Source organism: Paramormyrops kingsleyae, chromosome 8 (genome assembly GCF_048594095.1).
Source record: "Paramormyrops kingsleyae isolate MSU_618 chromosome 8, PKINGS_0.4, whole genome shotgun sequence".
In the NCBI taxonomy this organism is placed as follows: domain Eukaryota; kingdom Metazoa; phylum Chordata; class Actinopteri; order Osteoglossiformes; family Mormyridae; genus Paramormyrops; species Paramormyrops kingsleyae.
The window spans coordinates 5,997,706-6,020,017 of NC_132804.1; the positions used below are offsets into that span (position 1 = coordinate 5,997,706).

At 46.8% G+C, this 22,312-nt stretch overlaps 3 protein-coding genes across 4 annotated transcripts; 1 reads left to right on the forward strand and 2 right to left on the reverse strand.

Annotated features, from left to right (window-relative positions):
- Window positions 1-293: 293 nt before the first annotated feature.
- On the reverse strand, window positions 294-8,213 carry atad3 (ATPase family AAA domain containing 3). The gene is made up of 16 exons (XM_072715055.1): window positions 7,908-8,213; window positions 7,081-7,157; window positions 6,629-6,730; window positions 6,425-6,484; window positions 6,183-6,252; window positions 5,929-6,094; window positions 5,369-5,438; window positions 5,117-5,272; window positions 4,962-5,018; window positions 4,689-4,814; window positions 4,074-4,198; window positions 3,920-3,971; window positions 3,614-3,684; window positions 3,358-3,525; window positions 1,360-1,468; window positions 294-859 (listed from the first exon to the last, which is right to left on the reverse strand). The coding sequence occupies exons 1-16, from the start codon at window positions 8,086-8,088 to the stop codon at window positions 404-406; spliced, it is 2,046 nt and encodes a 681-aa protein (XP_072571156.1). The 5' UTR covers window positions 8,089-8,213; the 3' UTR covers window positions 294-403.
- A 424-nt stretch (window positions 8,214-8,637) lies between these two features.
- On the reverse strand, window positions 8,638-10,607 carry mrpl20 (mitochondrial ribosomal protein L20). Its single transcript, XM_023830818.2, has 4 exons — window positions 10,467-10,607; window positions 10,016-10,126; window positions 9,793-9,870; window positions 8,638-9,191 (listed from the first exon to the last, which is right to left on the reverse strand). Exons 1-4 carry the CDS (start codon window positions 10,551-10,553, stop codon window positions 9,018-9,020), a joined length of 450 nt encoding a protein of 149 aa, XP_023686586.1. The 5' UTR covers window positions 10,554-10,607; the 3' UTR covers window positions 8,638-9,017.
- Window positions 10,608-10,708: 101 nt separating this feature from the next.
- Window positions 10,709-17,777, forward strand: sdhb (succinate dehydrogenase complex, subunit B, iron sulfur (Ip)). 2 transcript variants are annotated; one of them, XM_023830795.2, is made up of 8 exons: window positions 10,709-10,842; window positions 11,989-12,122; window positions 13,953-14,038; window positions 14,740-14,876; window positions 15,308-15,424; window positions 15,601-15,702; window positions 15,784-15,906; window positions 17,347-17,777. In XM_023830795.2, the coding sequence occupies exons 1-8, from the start codon at window positions 10,774-10,776 to the stop codon at window positions 17,422-17,424; spliced, it is 846 nt and encodes a 281-aa protein (XP_023686563.1). In that variant the 5' UTR covers window positions 10,709-10,773; the 3' UTR covers window positions 17,425-17,777. The 2 variants fall into 2 exon arrangements, with proteins under 2 accessions (XP_023686563.1, XP_023686571.1); XM_023830803.2 differs by lacking the exon at window positions 15,784-15,906.
- The last annotated feature ends 4,535 nt before the right edge of the window (window positions 17,778-22,312 follow it).

Sequence of the window (22,312 nt, forward strand, 5' to 3'; positions counted from 1 at the left end):
AAATCTCTCAGCTGTTAATATATTATCCTAAAACAAGATATCAGAACAAAACATTTCATTAAAAACATGTCTTTGTTAATTAAAAAAATGTTCATCGATCATTACCGATGACACTTGGGAATGTAAACAAACATGACCTGTTAGGTTTGTTTGTCACATGGCACAGATTAAGCTTGGTCACGGCTCATGTTTACCTTCATCTTAGTGAAACTCCTCCCTTCTTCCTTTTCTTCATCTCCCAAAATACAGGGGAGCCCCCCTCCCCCACAAAAACACAACAGTCAAAAGCAGAGTGACAGCAAATGTGTCGTTTAATCTTCTGTACCCTACCCTGCACCCCAAGTCTCCACCGATAATTTCTGATATTTTCCCAGAATCCCCTTCTCTCCTAGACCTTACATGCTTAAACAGGAGTCCCGTCTTTCGATGGAGACTCTGCCTTTATCATGTGCCCTTCCGTCTTTGGGGAGGGGTCCTCAGTTTTGGGGGCTCCCCCCTCTGCAGGCAGAGATGCACTGTCCTTGGGCAGGGGGGTCACATCTGGAGGCAAGGTGCCCCCCATCACGGTTCTGGACCCAAACCAGACAGCTGGGATCAGGCCATCCTGCATTGCCATTTGGCCGGATCCATCTACCTTGTGGGCCTGAGGCATTTCCTCCTGCAGCAAAAACCCCATTTTTTTCCCTCCTTTGTCTAAGGCCCCCCCGGGGGGCAGGATGACCCCAGCCTTGCCCACACTTTCCGCCTCCTCCCTATGTAGCCAGTCCATCTTCTGCTTGTGTTGCCGGATCGCATCTTCCACCCGGGCATCAATCATGGCTTCCGTCAGCACGCCGTCTTCAGAGGAATACGCGGCCGCCTGCAGTGGGAATCGGGAAGATGCTGAGATCCTTCCCTCAGTGCCTCCATTCTTGGACGACGCATAGAAGCTACCGATTTATCATTTCATGTAGTCAGTTCACTTTTTTAAAAAAATAAGGTGATAAAATAACGTGTTTAGTAAAAAAGAACAAGATCTTTACAGGCCTGGCTGTTCTACTTCACCAACAAATTTGTTCACCAACACCTATTACTGGCGCATTGTCACCAACTTCAGCTTGATTCGTTTCGAACATCAGCGACGGATCAGCTACAGCAGTGTTTCCCAACCCGGTTCTCAGGGACCCCCATACGGTCCAGGTTTTTGCTCCCTCCCAGCTCCTTGCCAGACAGTCCACATTTTTGCTCCCCTCCAGCCCCCTAGCGGGAGGGTCCTCTGAGGTTCCCCGAGGACCGGATTGGGAAACACTGAGCTACAGGACTAAATGGACTCTTAAATAAGAGCGAGGTACTAGCTAAGCCCACGTCTGGGAAACCCACCTGCCAGGCGACCCCGAGCTTGGAGATCTCTCGGCCCGACATGCCGTCGACTCGCTGGGCGATCTCTGAGCACTTCTTCCCGTAGTCAAACTGTGCCAGCTTCAGCCTCCTGCAGGGAGAGAGGAGAGACACTTGCTGCTTCACACTTCTGTTTTGGCCACTGCGCCCATAGATCAGATCCGATTCCCTCCGCCGATGCAACTATCTGGCGTCTCTAGATCTCCAGCGTGTGTGTGTGTGTGTGTATATATATATATATATATATATATATATATATATATATATATATATATATATATATATATATATATATGTTTGTGCATGTGTGAATCTGCTCTGTGCCACCCAGGCATACAGACCCAGGTATTACCCTGCTGTGTACCCTGTGCTGCCTTGGATAGGGTCCAGTCTCCCCAGTGATCCTGAGCAAGGTAAGCAGTTGGGAGATGGATGGATGGATGGATGCTAGCAGGTGACATGGTGAGGTGAACTTAACATTCAAATTTCAAGTGGCAAGTCTGGATGAGTCTTCTGACTGTACCCAGACAACGAATCCTCACATCCTGCAGGCCATGAACGGAAAATGTCCTGAACAGCAGTGGTCTGACTTTCATGTACAGTAAAGCCTGAGTTATATTTCTGCCTTGAGCCTATTTTCCATGACCTACGCAAGTGGCCAACACTGTCGCAAGCGATGTGCGTTGGTGTGTTTGTCTCGCTCAGTAATTACACCAGCAAAGCACTAAGTGATACAGAGTTCTGGATGTTGCATTTGTTGTCTTCCCACTCTGAGATACATTCAGTTGTTGAATCACACAATTGGAACAGAAAAAAAAACCAAACATTTAACTAAGTATCCATTTATCTAGTCCTGGTTACATTTGTGCTGCTCCAAACTTCCAGTAAACAGATTTGGAAAATGTCGAGCCGCTACACTTTTTATGCATTTTCTAAATCTACTTTTACTTTTGTCATCTTGAAAAGTATGAATAAACTTAAAGGAGGTCAGTAAAATTGGCACCGTCACCCAGAGTGTTCTGTTGACCTGTAGCTGCTACGTCCAGGATGGGTTATTTAATGCTAGTTATAAATAGCGCTTCAGTTTCCATCAGTGATACAAGCAAACCTGGGATGTACGATTTCTTCACTCTCATAAAACAAAGGAATGCTACCAAACAGACCAATAACATTCTCGCAGTCTGCGTCACAGCGATGTGTAGTTACATTTCTGGGCGTAGGGTCTATGGCTGTACTGCAGCTACAGCGTCAATTCAGCCTCCTGGCTAAGAACGTCTAACTTACGGACAACCTGTACTTACAGACAGACTGCCATAAATCCAATATTGTATTACGAATCTGAGTTAAATACAATGGTTCATAATGACGGACGCAGGCACTATGCTCATAAAAACATTGCGTGGCTCAGCGGTTCGTCATCCAGTTATTAATATCATAATGTTACCTCACCAATGCCCCCTCCGGTATGGAAGACATTAATGGAACGAGAGAAAGGTGTTAACCTTTAATCAGAATCTTTTTTTCTTTTTTCACCTCTATCTAAAGTGCTTTTAGAACTGTTTCTTTAAGGGTTTTTACAATACTGTATACCTGCACACACACGGCCCCTCTCTCTCTCTCTCTCGCAGTACCATATTATCATCATCATCATCATTATGTACCGTATTATTACGTTTAACATGTTTAGTGTATTTGGAGATGTTTGTATGCATAGGAAAATAAAATATATAACTAGACAAACATTTAACTAACTGACACTAAATAAGAACCTATGTACCTGTTCTGACTTTCCTACAACTTCGACATAAAGACAGACTTAGGAATCTCCCACATAACCTGGGGTCTGTCTGTATTACTGCTAAGATGTCAGATCAAGTCGGACACTGAGGGTACAGGTTTGAAGCAACAGCACCTGCTGACGATGATGTTCCATATGGACTAGTTAGTAAGGTCCCCGGCCCGACACTGCGGTATACTCACTGCCGCCCCCCAGTGGCCGGTTCCAGCACATAGCGGTCAAAGTACAGCCGCACCAGCCGTTCCCGCTCTTCCGGGCCTGGCAGAGCGAAGTTGACGATCTCATCAATGCGGTCGTTGATGGCCCAGTCGAACTGTTCCGGCTGGTTACTGGCCAACACCAGCATGAACCTGTGGGGGTAGAGCCCAGGCATGGACGACAAGGTGAGCCGGATACTAAGGCTGAATAGGAAAGAACGGCAGCCGGGGGAGGACTGACTTGTTGCTCTGCTCGCCCGTGCGATAGAGGAACGCGTTCAAAGTGGCTCGGAGGTCTTCGCTGATCTTCTCCTGCAACAGGACGGGAGAAATAAAGTGTCAGCACTTGAGTGATAAAAAGCACTACATGATTTATCCTCCACGCAGACACAATCCAAGGTGATTTGCGAGGCCTCCGCTGAGGCTCGTGAAATACAAAGCAGGGTGGAGGAGCGTTTGTGGAGCCCCAGCCTAACGCCACACACGGCCCCCTGAAGCATCACGCATGCACGCCCTGCAGTGCCCCTGCCCACACACACCCACTTACAGTGGCTCGCTTGCGAAGGAAGGCATCTGCCTCGTCAACGAAGAGCAGGAGGCTGCAGGGGAGAAGATACCATCAGACTCAGAGCGATGGGGGGGGGTGGGGGTGGCCGAAACGAATTCCTCCCCGCATCCGCCCACCCGAGACAGCAGCATACCCGCGTCGGTTGGTGTTGGCCCAGTCAAAGACCTTGTGCATGGCGGTCACGCCATCGCGCCCCATAGGGGCGACATCTCCCCCCGTCATGATGGCGTAATCCATCCCAGAATGCATAGCCAGCTTCTGCTCAGGACACATGAGCCAGTTACAAATAAACACTAAAACACGCACATGACGGCACACAAACAGAATTAATCATTATAATTATAATTCCGAGAGACATATTAGCACCACAGATTTCGTATAACTGGCTTTATATTACCAAGACAACTGTCTCTAGTTGTAAAACAGATTCACAATCCGGCAATTCAAGGAAGCCGTCCAAGTGTTCTGTATCTGTATTACTGAACACACTAGTATCAACTGATCAGCTACTTCGAGTTGGATAATTAACATAAATCTGACATTAAAATTGTGCCTTTCTGTAGGATACTGGACTTGTATTAATTATTGTACTAATTATCAATCTGAATATTTTTATTCCAGCTGTGATGGCCATTGTCACCCTCTTGTGGTTCACCACAGAACTGCATCACTGGCTTACTGGGCCCTGAACGCAGGTGACTGCAGTAATGAGAGTTAAACTGACGGGAGCCTCACTGAGGAAACCCACCTTTGCAAAAAGCGTTTTTCCAGTTCCAGGCGGGCCGTACATCAGGATGTTCCGGTAAAGGCCCCGGTTCTGCCGTGTGTTACGGGTCGCTATGGCGATGTCACGCACACGCTCCTCCAGGTTTGGCTGTTAAGGACGGGTACAGGGATTGTTAGCAGAGGTGCAGCATGCTGCATGATTTGCGATTACTGTCACGGTTGGTGTGACATGTGGTGGTGGGTGGAGATTGTGGGTGTGGTCTGCAATGCTGTGGGCGGGGCTTTAATCACTCACACTGAGAACCACCCCCTCCAGGGCATCCTGGGGCTTACTGGTCAGCCGCCTTGTCATCTGAGTTGGGGGGAGGAGGAGGGCAGGAAAAGAAGAATGAGCTTGCATTGGGGTAACAGAATCAGACACAACTGGACTTCTGCCCCCCCACCACGGACCTTGACGGGATGTCGGATGGCCTCCCCCACAGTGAAGCGAGACGTCTCCCGCACCAGTGCCGGCTTGCCCAGGCGGGCCTCCACATAGCGCCCAGCCACTGAGGTAGCATTTCGGGCTGAGTAGATCCCCACAGCCAGGAGGGTCAGCCCCGCCACCTGGCAGCGAAAAAAGGGGGGTGGGTGAGGACAGAAAAGGTGGGACGGGGGGACAGCGGGCACCGGGACAGCGGGCACCAGAAGAGCGTCACTCACCGTGGCTGTGACTTTGTCCCAGTCCGAGATGAAGGCGTGGAAACCCTCCCCAAACACAGCACCCGCCGTCCTGACACAGGGTACAAACACAGTCAGCTCCTCCCCCCACCATCAGCTCCTCCCCCCACCATCAGCTCCTCCCACTGCCACCCTGCAATTCTGCATCCACTAAAAACACTCCATGTTTTTCTACAGTAACATGCACGGTACCCAAAGTAACATATATTACCTACAGTAACACCCAGAGTACTTAAAGTGATGCCCACAGTACCGACACTAACACCCATATTACTCACAGTAACACCCACAAGTACCCATTGTAACACTTATAGTACCAATAGTAACACATACAGTACCCATAGTAATGGCCAGAGTGCCCACGATAACACCCATTATACCCGCAGTAATGCACAAAGTAAACACACACAGTAAACAGTGCAACACCCATGGTACCCACGGCAACACCCATGGTACCCACGGCAACACCCATGGTACCCACGGCAACACCCATGGTACCCACGGTAACCTGGAAAACAATCACAGACTGGTCATGGTCATACCGTATGGTTTCCAGCACAGTCTGCCGGTGCTCAGCAGCCTTCAGGCGGATCTGCTCGCGGATGATGTCGGCATTCTCACGCTCCACGCGACCTCGTGCCTTGGCCTCCGCCTCCACGCGCAGCATCTCGTTCTTGTGACGTAGCTCCATCTCGTGCTCGACGGTGGCTGATGGGGGGGGGGGGGGGGGGTGAGAGTTAGGAGGCAGCTGCAGAGGGGGGCTGGTGGGGGTCAGGGTTTCGGAAAGGGGCTTCACCGCGTCTCATCGCCTCCTGCTTCTGCACGGACTCCTCCTGCTTGCGCAGATTCTCTTCATTAAGAATTTGCTGCAGGAAAAGAAAAACGGAGGGGGGAGGGGGTCAGGTTTGAGACTCACACGCTGGTGGTTATCGCTGCACTGTCCTCTCACGGAGCACTGAGCGAGGCAAACTGAAGGAAGAGGCACGGCATCAAACGGCCGATACGGTCACAGCGGCGACGTCCGGAGGCTGATCTCACCTGCTGCCTCAGTTGGTCATCGTACCTCTGCCTGGCCAACTTATCCTGGTACTGTGCCCTCTGCAAAGGTCGAAGGGAAGCAGAATGAGCACAGTGATGCTGTTACATGCCGTCAGTCAGGCACGATCTCTGCAGAGAATATGGCTACCCGGCCCACCGAAGGCGGACACAGCCCCCCCCCCTCCCCCCACCCCCGCTCCTCACCGCCTGGTGCTGCTTCGTCTCCTCCACCAACGTTTTCCTCCTCTCCTCCGCCTGGACGCGAATCTGATCCCCCTTTATCTGCTCCAACGCTGCCTCATATTCCTGGGAGTTAAAAACAAAACAAAAACAAGTTAATGACCTGAAGATAAAGCGAAAGTAGACATCAGGAAACCAGGCATGAAATGATTAGGAAACAAACATGACAGCAGACATTAAGAAAGTCTAAATAGCTCTGTATATCACTGGTGATCCCCCCCCCCCCCCCCCACTTTTACCCCTCTCCAAGTAATCTTAGGCCAGGTTTAATCAATCATTAGCTCACAAAACAACTCACTAAAATACAAAGATGGGCACAGATGACAGGGCTTAAAAACCAAACATGGAAGACAACAGAAAGGGGGCGTGGCGGCCGGCACCGCCGTTGCTATGGAAACAGAGCGTGCCGGTACGACCTTCATCTTGGTCTGATGCTCCAGCTGCAGCGTCTGCTCCTGCATGCGCGCCAGCTCCAGCGCATCCTTAGAATGGCCTGCGTGGGGTGGATTACAGTGATTAACCTTTCCTCGTATAAATTCAATGCATCTCCGCAATCTAATCATTGCCAAAATCGATTCTTTGTCTTCAGAAAAAAAAACAATCGCAAGGCAAATCACAGTATACTTGCACACGTGTTTACTGCTGCACGTAAACTTACCACTGTATTCATGTAAAATCCTTTCAACTACGCAAAAGCATATTTCTGCACCTACGATTTCACGATGAGTTTCTCTTTTATGAAGTCTTCAGGAGTGCGAGTCTACTTTCTTAACACCAAAATAGTCCTTGTTCATAAAATACTGCATTTAATATTTACTTAAAATATACAATCTAAACGCAAAGTTAAAAATCAAATGTAAATATCAATTAGCCAAATGACATGCGTATGAGCCTCTTAAAAAATAAACCTGTGTGCCAGTGACCTTTGAACCTTTAACCTTGGTTAACTATGGACATTCTGAATGCATGGCTTGCTAGTCTTCTTTGCTACATTCAGTGTCACACATAGAGCATCTAGACAAAACAGGCATCACATACCGACACCGTATCTCTTATCTGAGATATATACGTACGAGGAGAGAAGATGATAGTAGTGTAAATCCCTTCAGCTCCATTCACACGTCTGCACCATTCATTCAATCGCGGTTCACGCAGCTGTATAGGTACCTATGATGTTTGGTCATGCATCGTTATAAAAACCGTACTGCTAAACTCAGATTGTTTTCTTCACAGAATAACATACGTGATTTATCAAGCTCCTTGGCCGCCTGGGCCGCTCGCTCCAGCCCGGTTGGGTCGAAATTACTCCATTTGTCCTTGGGTTTATCCCCACCAGAAGCCCCGGCCGGCGGAGGAGGCGGTGGTATAGGGAGATCCGGGGGCGCGCCAGACTGCCCCTTGTTCAAGCCAAACAGCCAAGACATTCTGCGGCAAGTCAGATATTGTTGGCTTGATTCTGGGACGGTGTTAAAGTCTTCAGGACTTCTATACCTTAAATTCACTGACACACCGTTACCTCGTGTCACGTTCTAATGTATGCGCAGACTCACTGAAGACCAGAAAACGTGATTAAAACTGCGCATAATGATTGGTCAGAAACCGGGCGTGCTCTTTTCTATTGGCTAATCCCAGAAAGGCATAAGGGTTTAGCCACTCCTACGGAAGTAGAACGGTGGCCGCGAGGGGATAAAATATGTTCTAGCTATTGCTGCAGTTGAGGCAAGGGAAATTGTGTTGTAAAAAAGCGACACATTTCTAGTAACTGGTAAATTAACTTTTATGCATGTATGAGATGGTGGATGGGGTATTTATTTACGGAATATATACAGGGGAAAAAAAAGTATATTTCCTAACGTGATTCATGATCTGATGATGTGTGAAATTTTGAATAAGAGAATGTTTCTTTTGGCATTCTGCATGCAAGTCAAACCAGTATTTCATAAGACACAAGTACCAGACATGGAAAAACACAATGACAGATAACAAAAAAAGCTTTATTAAATTTCTCTAAACACTTCCTGTTTTCCAGACAGGAAAGCAGATTAATTTACATTTACATAAAATACATAAAGTACAAGTCAAAATGAACTACTGGGCAGGACAACCAGTGCCTCCTGAAGTCTTACCTCCCCCCAAACATTTTTATTAATGGAAAGATCAATGACTCGGTAACATGTGAATATGTGATTATGACATGGAGAGTTCTGATCGACTTCCACTGTAGCTGTGCTTAACCATCCAGGGCAGTGCACAAAATGGATAAACAGTATAGCTACAAAAATGAGAGCAGAATTCACAGGGGCCAGTAGACAAAGAGCCAGATGCACACTGCGATTCCTCAGTGGACGCCGTGTCAGTGTGAATGAACAATGCGGGAGAAGATGCCCGGGGGCTCTTTGCCATCGCCGAGCGCGGCACGGAATCCCTCCTCCCGGCGCGCCTTAGCCAGAGCCACAAGCGACTGGAATGTCCGTGGCTCGGTTACAGCCAGATCACACAGCATCCGCCTGTTCACCTGAACGTTGGTCTGAATTGGGACAACAGTAGGAGAATCAAATACCCAAAGCAACAAGAGAGACTGAAAATCACAGTCTACAAACCTAAAGCAACAGAGTATCACTGGTTATTTTAGTATGTTTACTTAAATTATGCTCAAGTAATACTTTAAACCAATAAGTTTCAGTTATTGCTGTAATTACGAGACAAGATGTGTGAACATAAGATTCATCTGAAATCCCAAAAAGCATACAAATGCTGTACCACTGATACAATCATAAGTTAGAAGAATTGGCACCTTTCTAGATGAAGGTCTGCACCCCATCATTAAATGTGCTCACTTATATAACTGAAAAAGCATGTATTATAGATGCGTGTATATAGTCTATAGAGTGTATAGAGTGCAGTCAAAACATTGCTCTCATTTTAAATCAGTCTTTTGTGCATATTTACTGAGCGTCAGAGAAGTGTAGATAAACACAACTTTACAAACCGGAATTGTGCATTTTCAGTTACAAAGCAACTTCCCTTTACTTTTCATTTAAATATTGATTTCACAGAAGTATGAGGAATATAAATCCAAGTTAATACAAGACAGGCAGATTTTATTCACACCATACAGTTTTGCTCACCTTTACCAGATTGCTAATCAGAACTGGATATTTCATCCCATGTTCCCGGGTACCAGCAGCAATACGGGAAATCCACAGCTATAAAAAGCACAGTTGATTAATGTAACAGTGAACTATTAAGTGAAGCTGCACGTGGTGCAGCTATATAAACTGCCATTCATGGTACTGGTTCGTTACAACTGTAGGCTATGTAGTGAATATAGAAATTGAAAAATATCCTTACCCTTCTCATAAGACGCCGTTTTTTCGGGCGGGCCTTGGTTGCATAAACGAATGCCCTCCGTACAGCCCTCACGGCCAGTGTGAAACAACGGTTCTTCCTACCTCGAAAGTGCTGCAATCAAGCGACACATCGACACTCAAATTAGGGAGCAACAACAGATTTAAAAAAAACACAGATAAAAACATATCACAATAGTTTTAGATAGAAGGATCCCTTATATAAATATGGAATTACACAGAGTGGATTATTAAAGCAATATGCTGTTATTACAGAACAACTTAAATTTTTATTCAAGGTCCGCAACTAACTAAGATTACACTATAAGTAAAACTTCCACATCAACGATTTGATTTTCCTCACTTATTTTTGCAACTCATTAGAATTACTAGCCAACTGTCAATAGCCAATAACTCTTGCTTTAAACATCCACACCCTGGTAGTGAAAACTAACCCGTGCATGCTTCAGCACTTCTTGTACCCTCCACCAGCGATCTGGACCACGGCTACGAATCCAGCAGGCTATAGTCAGGAACACCATCTTTCCTTATATTTAGTGTTTTAATCGCTTTTTCAAAGTTTGCACCTGCTATAATTTATAATGACCTCTACGTATCGCCTAACGGGAGCGTGCCATAAGCGAGGGTGTCTCCGTCGCACAGTGATGATGTCAAATCGATGCACCGCTGTGCATTGTGGGGTGGCGGATAGCTAGAGAGTTAGCCGCTGCTGTAGCTCTGAAGACCCGGTGGTCGGTCACAATGTCTGTCGCCTGTTTCTCCTTGAGTCGATGTGGAGCCGTAGTATCGCGGGCATCCGTTGGGATGGTGGTAAGAATGGAAAGGGTGAAATCGGGAGGGAATAATTGCTTTTAAGCCTCAAGGGTGGCGTTGCTGGATAGGGAAGGTCACCAGGTGACAGCCAGCTTGCCCCTCTTCAGTCTCTGAACTGGCGTTAATTTACGTTAGTTCTGTATTTCAGGTGTCAGTAACGTTATATGCCTTTAAAGCGGTCCGATGTTTTGAATAGTAGGAAACGCAATTTGCCATTTGTATGCCTCTAACAAAGACATGTTCTCGTGAAGCTAACTTTCTGTAATACTCAACCATGCTAGCAATTTTAAATCTTCGTAACTAGCGGGTTGCTGGTGTCTGATCTTTATTTTCGGACACGAATATAAGGCGGGTTAGTCTCTTGATAAAACAGGAACGCTACAGTGTGCTTCCTTTCAACATTTCGTTTCGTAACTTAAAATTACGCCACGTATACGACAGTTCACGAGACCAGGACTATTGGATTGTTTACCAAAATATCTTTTACAATTAAGAATTAGACAAGAGGCATCGGCACCTTTCCATCCAAATTTTCACCGCACCTTTTAGTCAGAGTTGTGGGGGTCAGGAGGCGAGTCTAGAGTACAGCATGGGCGGGATGATTACATATACACACCCCCCATCGTGCGCTATTCTACATTTAGACATGCAAGTGCAGGAGGAACACGCATATGATTTGAGAGGTCAGGCAAACTTCATACACACCCACCCACAATGAGACAACAGTGCTAACCAGAGATACTGTGCCACCTCTGAACATTTTATTATGTCCAAATGTTATTGACAAACCACATATTTATGTTTGACTGAACATTTGAACCGTTATCCACGCAGCCCATAATGAGAGGAGTAATGGTGAAAGCAGAGAAGCAGCTACTGAAGTTACAGTAAATGTGTCTCTGTAGAACATCTATGTTCATCAGCCATTTTTGTGTTCTTGTCCAATAAGTTTTGAAGTGAAATGACTGTTCATATACCTGATATAGTGATGTACGTCTGAACAGTGAAGGACTGTAGTTGAAAGGGAGAGAAATATTCTCTGTCCCTTTCTGCCTGACTGGGAGCAGTGCTCCAGCAATCTCCATGCCACTGATAGTAAGCACCCCCCTCTGTCTCGACACCCCCCCCCCCCCCCCCCACCAGGCAGCGCGCTGTGCCCAGACTGCGGCAGCTCCGGCAGCACAGCCCCGAATAAAGAAGTTTCAGATATACCGCTGGGACCCGGACACGGCGGGGGACAAACCGCGCATGCAGACCTTTGAGTTGGACCTCAACATGTAAGCGGGTTGGGGGACTGTGTGTAGCACTGGGCCGTGTGCGGCTCTTTGGGTTAGAAGACTCCTGTGTGCCTGTGATTTGAAGGTCATTGGGTCAAATCCGGTGACTGCCAGAGTGATTTTGCTGTTGGTCCCCTGAGCGAGGCCCTTAATCCTACTTGCTCCAGGGACTGGCTGATCCTGCTGTCTCATGGGTCTGCTAGATAAATAAATGTAAATGCAGTGATACCATGATGCAGATGGAAAACAGCGTCTGATTATGCAAGGAAAAAAAAATAAAACTTTATTCTGATATCACTAATGTCCTTGCTGGACTAGAACCACAACGGAACCAAGAGTTGAGTTTCTTTTTGGGGTATGAATAGAATTGAAATCCCCCTGTCCATTGTTGGTGTCGTCCCTTTGAACAGACCTGGTATCTATCTCACAGTATCTTAATCATGCTACCCAATTAAAGCAACGCAGATGGTGACATGTAGAAATGGTGCATTTTGAGGGGACGCTACAGACTGAATAAATACAACCTGCAGCAGTGACACTGTGATTTTATTGTACTTTTGAATTAAGCAATGGATTGTAAACCAAAGTAGAATCCAAACTGAGAAAGTATGTCATGAAGTAAGGTATATTATACCCAGTTTGTTTGCCATGAACTAATTATAATTATTATAATAAATAGCATTTACATTAATTTTACAAGTTCAGATCCCACCAAAACAGTCTGAACATACAGTATATTATTTGCATGGTGCCGTCATATTGTGAGAGAATGAGCTGTTGATTTACTTGCATTGTCTCTGCATGTAACTCACTGCTTTTATAGTTTTTCAGCAATTGTTTTATGTTCCTTTTAGTATTTATGTCAGTGATTACGAAACGGTGACCGCCATGTTTGCACGTGTTTTCCACCTGAACTCATTTAGGTTTGTCACTGTCCATTTAATCTAAAACTGCCCCTAATGTGTGAGCATCTGCACACCCATGATTCAGTTAAATTCAATGTATTTTTATATAGCAGCTTTCAGAACAGTGTCGCCCCAAGGCGCCTTACAGGGGTGTGTTGTGATGAGTTACAATTTCACTAAGACATAGACAGTCACTATGTCACTAGGACTAAATAATAGAAAAACAGGGAAAGATGAAGGTATGAAAAATAAAGACATGACAACGGAGGAGAGGAAGCAGAAAAAAAAAGAAACCCTCAGTGGGTCCCAAGGTCACCTGGCTGTCCAACATGGGCATGTTAACATCATTGAAGAGGGAGGGGCCTCCACCGGAGGAGGGGCCTCCTGGCTTCCACCGGCCCTGCCCTGGACAAGCCCTTAAAGGAGGATCTATGTAGCTGAAACCATATAGTATGTTAAGATAACGGATGATCTGGTGTCACAAAGCTGGCTCTGTGTAGATACACTAGATAACTGCCCTTCCAACTGAACCTTCTGATCTCCTGCTCCAATCCTGCCCCTGGTCAATCAGTGACCATATTTTAATTCGCAAGTTTGCTAGCTGACTGAATTCTCTACTCTCCCTTTTTCCAATGGTTTTTGGACAGCCTGTACCCCGCAGACATGAGTGTAATCTCAGCATACCTGTTCTAAGGTTGTTGTACTTTGTGCTGGCCATTATCAGATTAGAATTTGTGGTCTGCTTGATCTGGGTGTGTTATTGTTTGTATGAGTTTTTCAGTGAAATGGTTGTGCTCAGAGAGCGAGTGTTTGAAGAGTGATTGTTACTTTGAGAGAATGGGAGTGGCCTACACAAATAGGGAGTCTGATTGGGTCTTCTGAGTGAACTCAGTTTTAATCGATTAAGTAATCACCCCCCCCTTAGGTGTGGACCAATGGTGCTGGATGCCCTGATCAAGATCAAGAATGAGATGGACTCCACACTCACTTTCCGACGCTCTTGCCGAGAGGGTGAGCAGAGACCTAGAGGGTCATGGGGTTTGGTGGTATAAACTTCTGCCACATAGTTGCCTGGTGACAAGGGGGGGGGGGGCAAGGCCCTCAACCCCCAGTTCTATGGGCACCACTGCAGGTGCCAAGCTTCCTCTCACCTACTGTGTGTCATGGAAAGCAAGACGGGGTAGAAGAGAAGAGGATTTTCCCACATGGATCCGTGTTGTCATTTCCTGTGTGGCGCTCATTTTCTGTGCTGTTATTGGTTATGGGTTTGATTCCCACCTATACCTGTCTGCATGGATCCACACCACAGCCGTGCGCCGGATAAGCGGCTGGGAGGATGCATAGATTGTCCCCGTCCCGCCCTACGCAGACATCACAGTCCCTAACAGACTCTGTCTGGATAATCAATTATCGATTAGTCATAAGTGGAGGGTCAAGTTCTATTGTGAAGTAATGAGGTTAATTTAAAACTGATATTATTCACAGACATTGAGAGCTTAAGATTTGCGTGCATTTATGTCACATTAAATATTTGCTTAGCTTGTACTGCATGCAGTGTTTCTCTGAAGAATCATGTCTATTTGAGTGCGTTTGTGTGTCCTGCTGTTGCAGCAGTGATTTTAGCCCCAGCTGGCCAGGTCGAGCGCAGTATCTGTGGTAAGCGGACGGCCGGCAGCCCAGCACCACTGACAGCGTGTGTGTGTCTCTGACAGGGATCTGTGGCTCTTGTGCGATGAACATCAACGGCGGGAACACGCTGGCCTGCCTCAACAAGATCGACACCGACACCAGCAAGGTCACTAAGATCTACCCCCTCCCGCACATGTACGTCGTCAAGGACCTGGTTCCGGTAAGCATCTTCTCCGGCAGGAATAAAGTGACTGGGAGTTTTCTACAAAGCAGGATTTCTTAATGGGTTAACTTAAGCTAGAAATCATGATTGTCCAATAGGAATGCTCCTTACCTAAACTCTTACCGGATGATCATTACTTCTAGTTTAAGCTATCCCAGCTAACTGAGAAATCCTTTGTGAAACACCCCCAGGATTCTGATAGGTTCTTGCAGTGATTTTAGTGTATTTTCTGTCTTGTTGCTTATTGTTTGTCTATTGTCTTACTTTTCGTATATTTTAGCACTTTGAAATTGTTTTAATGGACAGTGCTTATAAAATTAAATGTAGTGTTTATTATTATTATTTTATTATTAATAAAGGAGCACTGGGTCGGAGCCTTTTGCTCCTGCTTTGTGAGTCGTTCTCTTACTGGGATCACTCTGTTCCAGGACATGAGTAACTTCTATGCCCAGTACAAGTCCATCGAGCCGTACCTGAAGAAGAAGGACGAATCTCAGCAGGGCAAGAAGCAGTACCTGCAGACTGTGGAGGACCGGCAGAAACTGGTACCTGGACTCTGCGACATTGCTCAAAAAACCACTTCCTAGAAATTGTATCCTGCACAGAATGTGAAGACCGACTTTTTAGCAACACTGTGATGGCAGAAATGCTCAAGCAGCAGCTAGGCTGCAGGTTCAGCTGGTGTAATATTTCTATGTGTGTCTGCATTTTCTTCCCCCAGGATGGCCTGTATGAGTGCATCCTATGTGCTTGCTGCAGCACCAGTTGCCCCAGCTACTGGTGGAACGGAGACAAGTACCTGGGCCCGGCCGTACTCATGCAGGTGAGTGTGCTGGCATGAGCTCGCTCGTGTGCACGTGCTGTGATTTTAGGCCCATGCCGTTAACCGAAGCATCCATCCAAGGCGTACCGCTGGATGATCGATTCACGAGATGACTTCACAGAAGAGCGCCTGTCCAAGCTGCAGGACCCCTTCTCCCTGTACCGCTGTCACACTATCCTGAACTGCACCAAGACCTGCCCCAAGGTGCAGTCCGCCGGCTAAACACTAAGCTGCTGCCACCACACTAAATGCTAAGCTACCACCATGCTAAACTCTAAGCTACCGCCATGCTAAACTCTAAGCTACCGCCGTGCTAAACTCTAAGCTACCGCCGTGCTAAACTCTAAGCTACCGCCGTGCTAAACGCTAAGCTACCGCCATGCTAAACGCTAAGCTACCACCATGCTAAACGCTAAGCTACCACCATGCTAAACGCTAAGCTAACGCCATGCTAAACGCTAAGCTACCACCATGCTAAACGCTAAGCTACCGCTAAGCCACTGCTGCACTGAACGCTAAGTTACTGCCGCATATCCGTCAGTATCCTCCATAACTAGAGCCAATCACAAGTAGCCATAGAAAGGGCATCTTTTTTTTCTCTAAGGGCCTCAACCATCGTTTGAGATGTTTGTATTCCTCTCTAGAACTATAAATTCTTTTTTCCCCCAAAGATTCAAACAATTAACTGTCACATGTGCGTGTCTACGCTAGGGGTGGGCAGTCTTATCCAGAAAGGGTCGTTGTGTGTGGAGGTGTTTGCTGCAACTCCCTAATTAGATTACTAATTGGAGGACTGATTGGCTGAAGAGTCCTCACACCTGGGTTTGAACAGCTGACCTACAGGTTATCCCAAAAACCTGCATACGCACCGGCCCTTTGTGGGTAAGACTGCCCACCCCTGGTCTACACCTCAAAATTCTTAGTGTGCCTCACTCTTCCATATGCTGGAGGGAAAAAAAACAGAAAAACAATACAGCAGATAAGGAGATATAAAATATACATATCCGCAGATAAAAACATTAAATGTGAATGAATATGAATATCAATACGGAATGTACATTGTCTGGCCAAAAAAAAAAGTCACCATTTGAATTTAAATTGGCAAGTACTTAAGAACGAACTATTGGATCATTATTACAGCTCAGCAACATTACGCAGTAATAAAGTGAAGTCAGCTGAGCACCTGAATCTACTGAATGGGCAGGTTAACCCATCAATGGATTTTTCCTTTCCTAACGGCACGGACATATTCCAGGACGATAACGCCAAGATTCATCGGGCTGGAATTGTCAGAGTGGTTCGGGGAGCATGAGGAATCATTATCACACATGAACTGGCCACCACAGAGTCTTGACCTTAACCCCATTGAAAGTCTTTGCTATGTGCTGAAGAAGACTTTACGGAGTGGTTCAACTCGCCTATCATCAATACAAGATCTCGAGGAGAAATGAATGCAAATCTGGATGAAAAAAAGTCTAGATGTTTCACGTGGAAACAATGCATTGACGAATGTGCACTATAATCACAGCTCAATGTGATCCAAAGCTTTTCTTTTGGCCAGGCAGTGTAATTTCTGAAACAAGTGGGTGAGGCTGTATTTAACACTTGACCTGTCCCCCCCCTTCCCCCCCAATTTCCTATCAGGGCTTAAACCCAGCCAAGGCAATAGCCGAGATCAAGAAGATGATGGCTACATACAAAGAGCGTGGGGCTATGGCGTGAGGCAGCCTGCTGACGTGGCACATCCTCCCGACCCCTGCCACCCGGGAATAAATGTGCATTATTAATTTATGGTTGACGACGTACTGGTTCCGCACAGCTGTCTTCATGTACACTCCAATAGAAGGTCTGCTCGGGCATGTGGGGGGGGGCCTCTGGCTCCGTGTGTATTGGGATCATGAAGGTTTCATGTTTAACCACATAAATTTGCTGCAGACGTGTCACTGCTGACTGTCATCCTATATGCGTTGGAACGCAGCTTCACATTAAGTTAAGGGTGTGTACAGCCATGTTTAAAAAAATGACTCGTCCATCTCATTCACAGCAAACATTGCAATAAAAAGAACTAAACTTTATGGGTATGTCGGCTGATTCATTCATACTTTACAAATGTATTTCATTTAGTTGAATTATCAAATAGCTCTCTTCACGTCTTCAAAAAATGTTCCTTCCCCTTTAAACAGTGCTGGTCCCTCTTTTATAGGTGTCACATTTCTTTGGATGCTAATGCGATCAATATATTCAGTTTATCTTTTGCGCATTTTAATCTGCCACAGTGTCTTTGTCATTATTGTGCTTCACGGTGTGCAAACTTTGTTTGATACCTTTTATTTGTTTCATAACAAGAAGCATGTGAATGTTTTTGTGGGCTGCAATCCAACACTTGTTCTGTATGGAGTTTGTGTGTTTTCAGTGCCATGCGTGTGCAAACCGGGATTCGAGATTAATGGATGGAATACTATTGCAGTTCTCACGTCGGCCACATGGGTTCAGTAGAGGAAGGGCTTGTAGTTCTTTGGGTGAAGCCTGAGATTGTCATTGTTGCTACTCTGTGGGGGGCAGTATGTGCATGAGAGAGGAGGACAGCGAAGGTTTGTAAGGGGATTGTAAGCATTTTGTAAGGGGATCTGCACTCCTGCCTGCTGTGAGTAGGCAGTAAGTCCCATGATTTTACATTGCATCTCATCTTTGCACTGCTGCTTCTGTTGAGGGTCATGGGGGCACCATGCTGATCAGACTACGCCTCTCTTCCCTCAGCCACAGACTGTTGCTTGTTCCGGGGAGTGCTCCGATGTCCCCAATCCTGCTGGTAGATGTAATTCCTCCAGTGCGACCTGCATCTGCCCCGTATGTCTGACTGGAATGGCTTCCTTTGAACCATCTTAATGGCAATTACAGCACAGCCCTGGTGCCCTATATTCCTGCGTCCACTCCCACAGGTCATGCTCATGTAGGCTGTGACGACCAAGGCTGGCATCCGCACTGCTCCTAAATCTGAGGTCTAACCACCAAACAAAGTCTTTACTCCAGTGCCCCGATATTGCAGGGGAGGCTGAGAAGTGTGACTCTCCTATAGTGTCAAGGTCTAGAGTTTTTATTGTCACTTCTCTGGGGAGGGGATGGGTGCATGGGGGGGGAGACAATAGGATCAGCAACAAAACAGCAGTGCAGTGAAGCACAAAACAGCAGTGCAGTAAAGGACAAAACAGCAGTGCAGTGGAGCACAAAACAGCAGTGCAGTAAAAGACGAAGCAGTGTAACACAAAAGACAGTACAGGAATTTGTCATTATGGAAAGACAGAGTAAGAGAAAGAAAGCCAGAAGACTATGGATGACTGGAACCAAAACTCCCAAATGGGGAGCAAAAAAAACCTCTGGGGGTCCAAGGTTAACTGGCTGCCCCCACCCCTCCCCCCCGGGCATTCTGACAATATAGATAACAGAAGGAAATGGGCCTGCTTTAGTAAATGCAGTGAAAACACACCCTCTGTTCCCTGCTTTCCACCTCTTCTGTTCTTCTATCCAGAGGTACGTTACCCGCCACCCAGGCATGAAGTGGGACTAATTATCAGCCTGGGAGTTTTATTTTTGTGCCCAATACCAGCCCATTTTGTCTTTATTCTGGGGGAAATTTGATCAATAATGCCACAGTCTTATTATCCCAATAACTTCATTACTAACGTTTCAAGAAGGAAATTAATAAACAGCGTATTGAATTGTTTGACAGACTTCTAGTGATTAGCGATAGTGAGCGATCACACTGATGCGTGTGCCGTGTATTTGCACGTTACTCTGTGCAGAGCAATCGTGGTCCAGTGAACGTATGTGTATGTGTGGTTAACATTCTGAAACACTGTTCTAGATTTTCAAAGTTGTAAAATTATTTTGTTTCTGACTGGCTCAATTTTAAACCAGTCAGATTATTTTGTTTCTGACCCACAGAGCAGCGGGATTCTCCCGATTGGCCACCCTGGACCAGGTACCTCCCAATGAGAGGACATTTCCATTGAGTTAACATGTTTCTCTGTGTTCCTTCCGCCACCCAACCATATCCCTACTGAACGCAGACTAAGCAGCGAACCCCCTCGTCCTACTGGAATAAGGTACCAAGCAGGAAATTAATTACTCCATCAAAATATCCCCCTTTAGAAACATATATTTTTTTATTAGCGGATTACCGTTTCCGCTGACTTTTGAAAACAGTGAGCGGACCAATTAGCTTCCACTAAATGTTTCCACCAAACATTTTTTGCTGGCACTTTGGTCAATAACTTATCAGATTTAAGGTGGTCTGGGCTAAATGTAAGGGAACGGAGATAAAGTCCATTTAAAGTGGGGCACCCAGAACTGAGCAGAGAACAGGGGGGTGCATCATAAAGCTGAATTTCCCTCCTCTATCCCTCTCCCCTTCTTCCTCTCTCCCTCTCTCCCCTCTCTCTCCCCCTCTCCCTCTTCCCCTCCCCTCTCTCTCCCTCTTCTCTCCTTCTCCCCTCTCTCTCCCCCTCTCCCTCTTCCCCTCCCCTCTCTCTCTCCCTCTTCTCTCCTTCTCCCCTCCCTCTCTCCCCCTCTCCCTCTTTCCCTCCTCTCTCTCCCTCTCCCTCTCCCGCTTTACTCCTTGACAACATACCCAGTGCTTATGATCACGCGAATCAATGACAGGTCCTGCAGCGTGCATGCAGAGCCATCGACATCAGACAACATTTTGAGTACTGTGACCTGCGGATTGATGCTGTTTGCATTACAGTTAGCTGGATAATAGACGTAACATTAAATAAGCAATCTCTCTGAATCAGTGCAAATGTGTTTCCGTTTTGTGCTAGCCGGACATGAACGTACCTGTTTCCATACTGAATACACTTTGTGTACAAAGAAAATGCAGACAAACAGGGACAGAGACAGGAGGAGATGGATATCGAATGGCACAGTGAAGGCACTGTGAAAGCTTCATGAGGGAACATGCCAGAAAGCCTTCCCAGAAGAATACAGGCTATTATAGGAACTAAGGGTTAGCCAACTTCATATGAATATCCTTTGATTCAGAGGGAGACGGCAGACAGGCTGGGGTCTCAATACTTCTGTTCATATAGTGTATCGCTATCGTAGCCAGTTATAGATTGTACAAAGCAGTGTGAAAAGGTCGACTTAATGCCTATTTCATTGCAGGGGGGGAAGGGGGAGCAGTGAAAGCGCAGCTCTGTAGAAGCAGACAGTGGGAGCACAACTGCACAACTGCACAACTGGTCATGCTGTGGTTTGTTCAGTTGATTCCGATTCAGATTCAAACTCAGATTACTTTATTTATCCGCAAGAGGAAACTGAGGAAACAGTAGCCATGTACATAAATGATAAGAATACACAGACACGAGGAAGGTGTAAGCATAGCCATAAAACCAAATTAATAAATTACCAGAGGTGGAAATTTCAGGTCCAGAGTGTACAAACTCAGACCAAGATTTTGTTTCAACCAACCAGTTGAGTACTCTGTGACTGTGACTCTGTATACTCAATTGGTTGGTTGAAACAAAATCTTGGTCTGGATTTGTACTCTCTGGACCTGAAATCTCCACTTCTGCAAATTACAAAACTATGTATGTATGAATATACAAAAACTACCAGATTAAAAAAAAAAAAAAAAAAACTTTACAACTTAGATATACATTTAGTGTGCAAAATAAATGTAAGTGTGCATTGTGTGTTGCCTCAGAGCAGGAGAATCCTCTTCCAGCAGAGAGGAGTCGTTATACATGATTACTGCCATGGGCAGGAGGCCAGTAGGTTGTGGTGTGGGTGTGTAGTATTGTCCATAATGTTGGGCAGCTTGTGCAATATCCTTCTCTCCACAATCTTCTCCCCAGAGCCGGCCCTCTTAGTCAGTCTCCCCAGACCTGTCCCCAGCACAGAGCCGGCCCTCTTAGTCAGTCTCCCCAGAGCCGTCCCCAGCACAGAGCCGGCCCTCTTAGTCAGTCTCCCCAGACCTGTCCCCAGCACAGAGCAGGCCCTCTTAGTCAGTCTCCCCAGAGCCGTCCCCAGCACAGAGCCGGCCCTCTTAGTCAGTCTCCCCAGAGCCGTCCCCAGCACAGAGCCGGCCCTCTTAGTCAGTCTCCCCAGACCTGTCCCCAGCACAGAGCAGGCCCTCTTAGTCAGTCTCCCCAGAGCCGTCCCCAGCACAGAGCAGGCCCTCTTAGTCAGTCTCCCCAGAGCCGTCCCCAGCACAGAGCAGGCCCTCTTAGTCAGTCTCCCCAGAGCCGTCCCCAGCACAGAGCCGGCCCTCTTAGTCAGTCTCCCCAGAGCCGTCCCCAGCACAGAGCAGGCCCTCTTAGTCAGTCTCCCCAGAGCCGTCCCCAGCACAGAGCCGGCCCTCTTAGTCAGTCTCCCCAGAGCCGTCCCCAGCACAGAGCCGGCCCTCTTAGTCAGTCTCCCCAGAGCCGTCCCCAGCACAGAGCCGGCCCTCTTAGTCAGTCTCCCCAGAGCCGTCCCCAGCACAGAGCCGGCCCTCTTAGTCAGTCTCCCCAGAGCCGTCCCCAGCACAGAGCCGGCCCTCTTAGTCAGTCTCCCCAGAGCCGTCCCCAGCACAGAGCCGGCCCTCTTAGTCAGTTTGTTGATGACGACG

Coding starts and splice junctions, on each gene's coding strand:
- atad3 (XM_072715055.1), bottom strand. CDS start 8,088: ATGTCTTGGCTGTTTGGCTTGAACAAGGGGCAGTCTGGCGCGCCCCCG. Junction 1,469..3,357: donor CCGGCCACTGGGGGGCGGCA/GTGAGTATACCG, acceptor CTCTCCCTGCAG/GAGGCTGAAGCTGGCACAGT. Junction 860..1,359: donor AGCTCGGGGTCGCCTGGCAG/GTGGGTTTCCCA, acceptor TTCCCACTGCAG/GCGGCCGCGTATTCCTCTGA.
- mrpl20 (XM_023830818.2), bottom strand. CDS start 10,553: ATGGTGTTCCTGACTATAGCCTGCTGGATTCGTAGCCGTGGTCCAGAT. Junction 10,127..10,466: donor AAGTGCTGAAGCATGCACGG/GTTAGTTTTCAC, acceptor GCTTGATTGCAG/CACTTTCGAGGTAGGAAGAA. Junction 9,871..10,015: donor AACGGCGTCTTATGAGAAGG/GTAAGGATATTT, acceptor TGCTTTTTATAG/CTGTGGATTTCCCGTATTGC.
- sdhb (XM_023830795.2), top strand. CDS start 10,774: ATGTCTGTCGCCTGTTTCTCCTTGAGTCGATGTGGAGCCGTAGTATCG. Junction 10,843..11,988: donor GGGCATCCGTTGGGATGGTG/GTAAGAATGGAA, acceptor CCCCCCCACCAG/GCAGCGCGCTGTGCCCAGAC. Junction 15,425..15,600: donor TGGAGGACCGGCAGAAACTG/GTACCTGGACTC, acceptor TTCTTCCCCCAG/GATGGCCTGTATGAGTGCAT.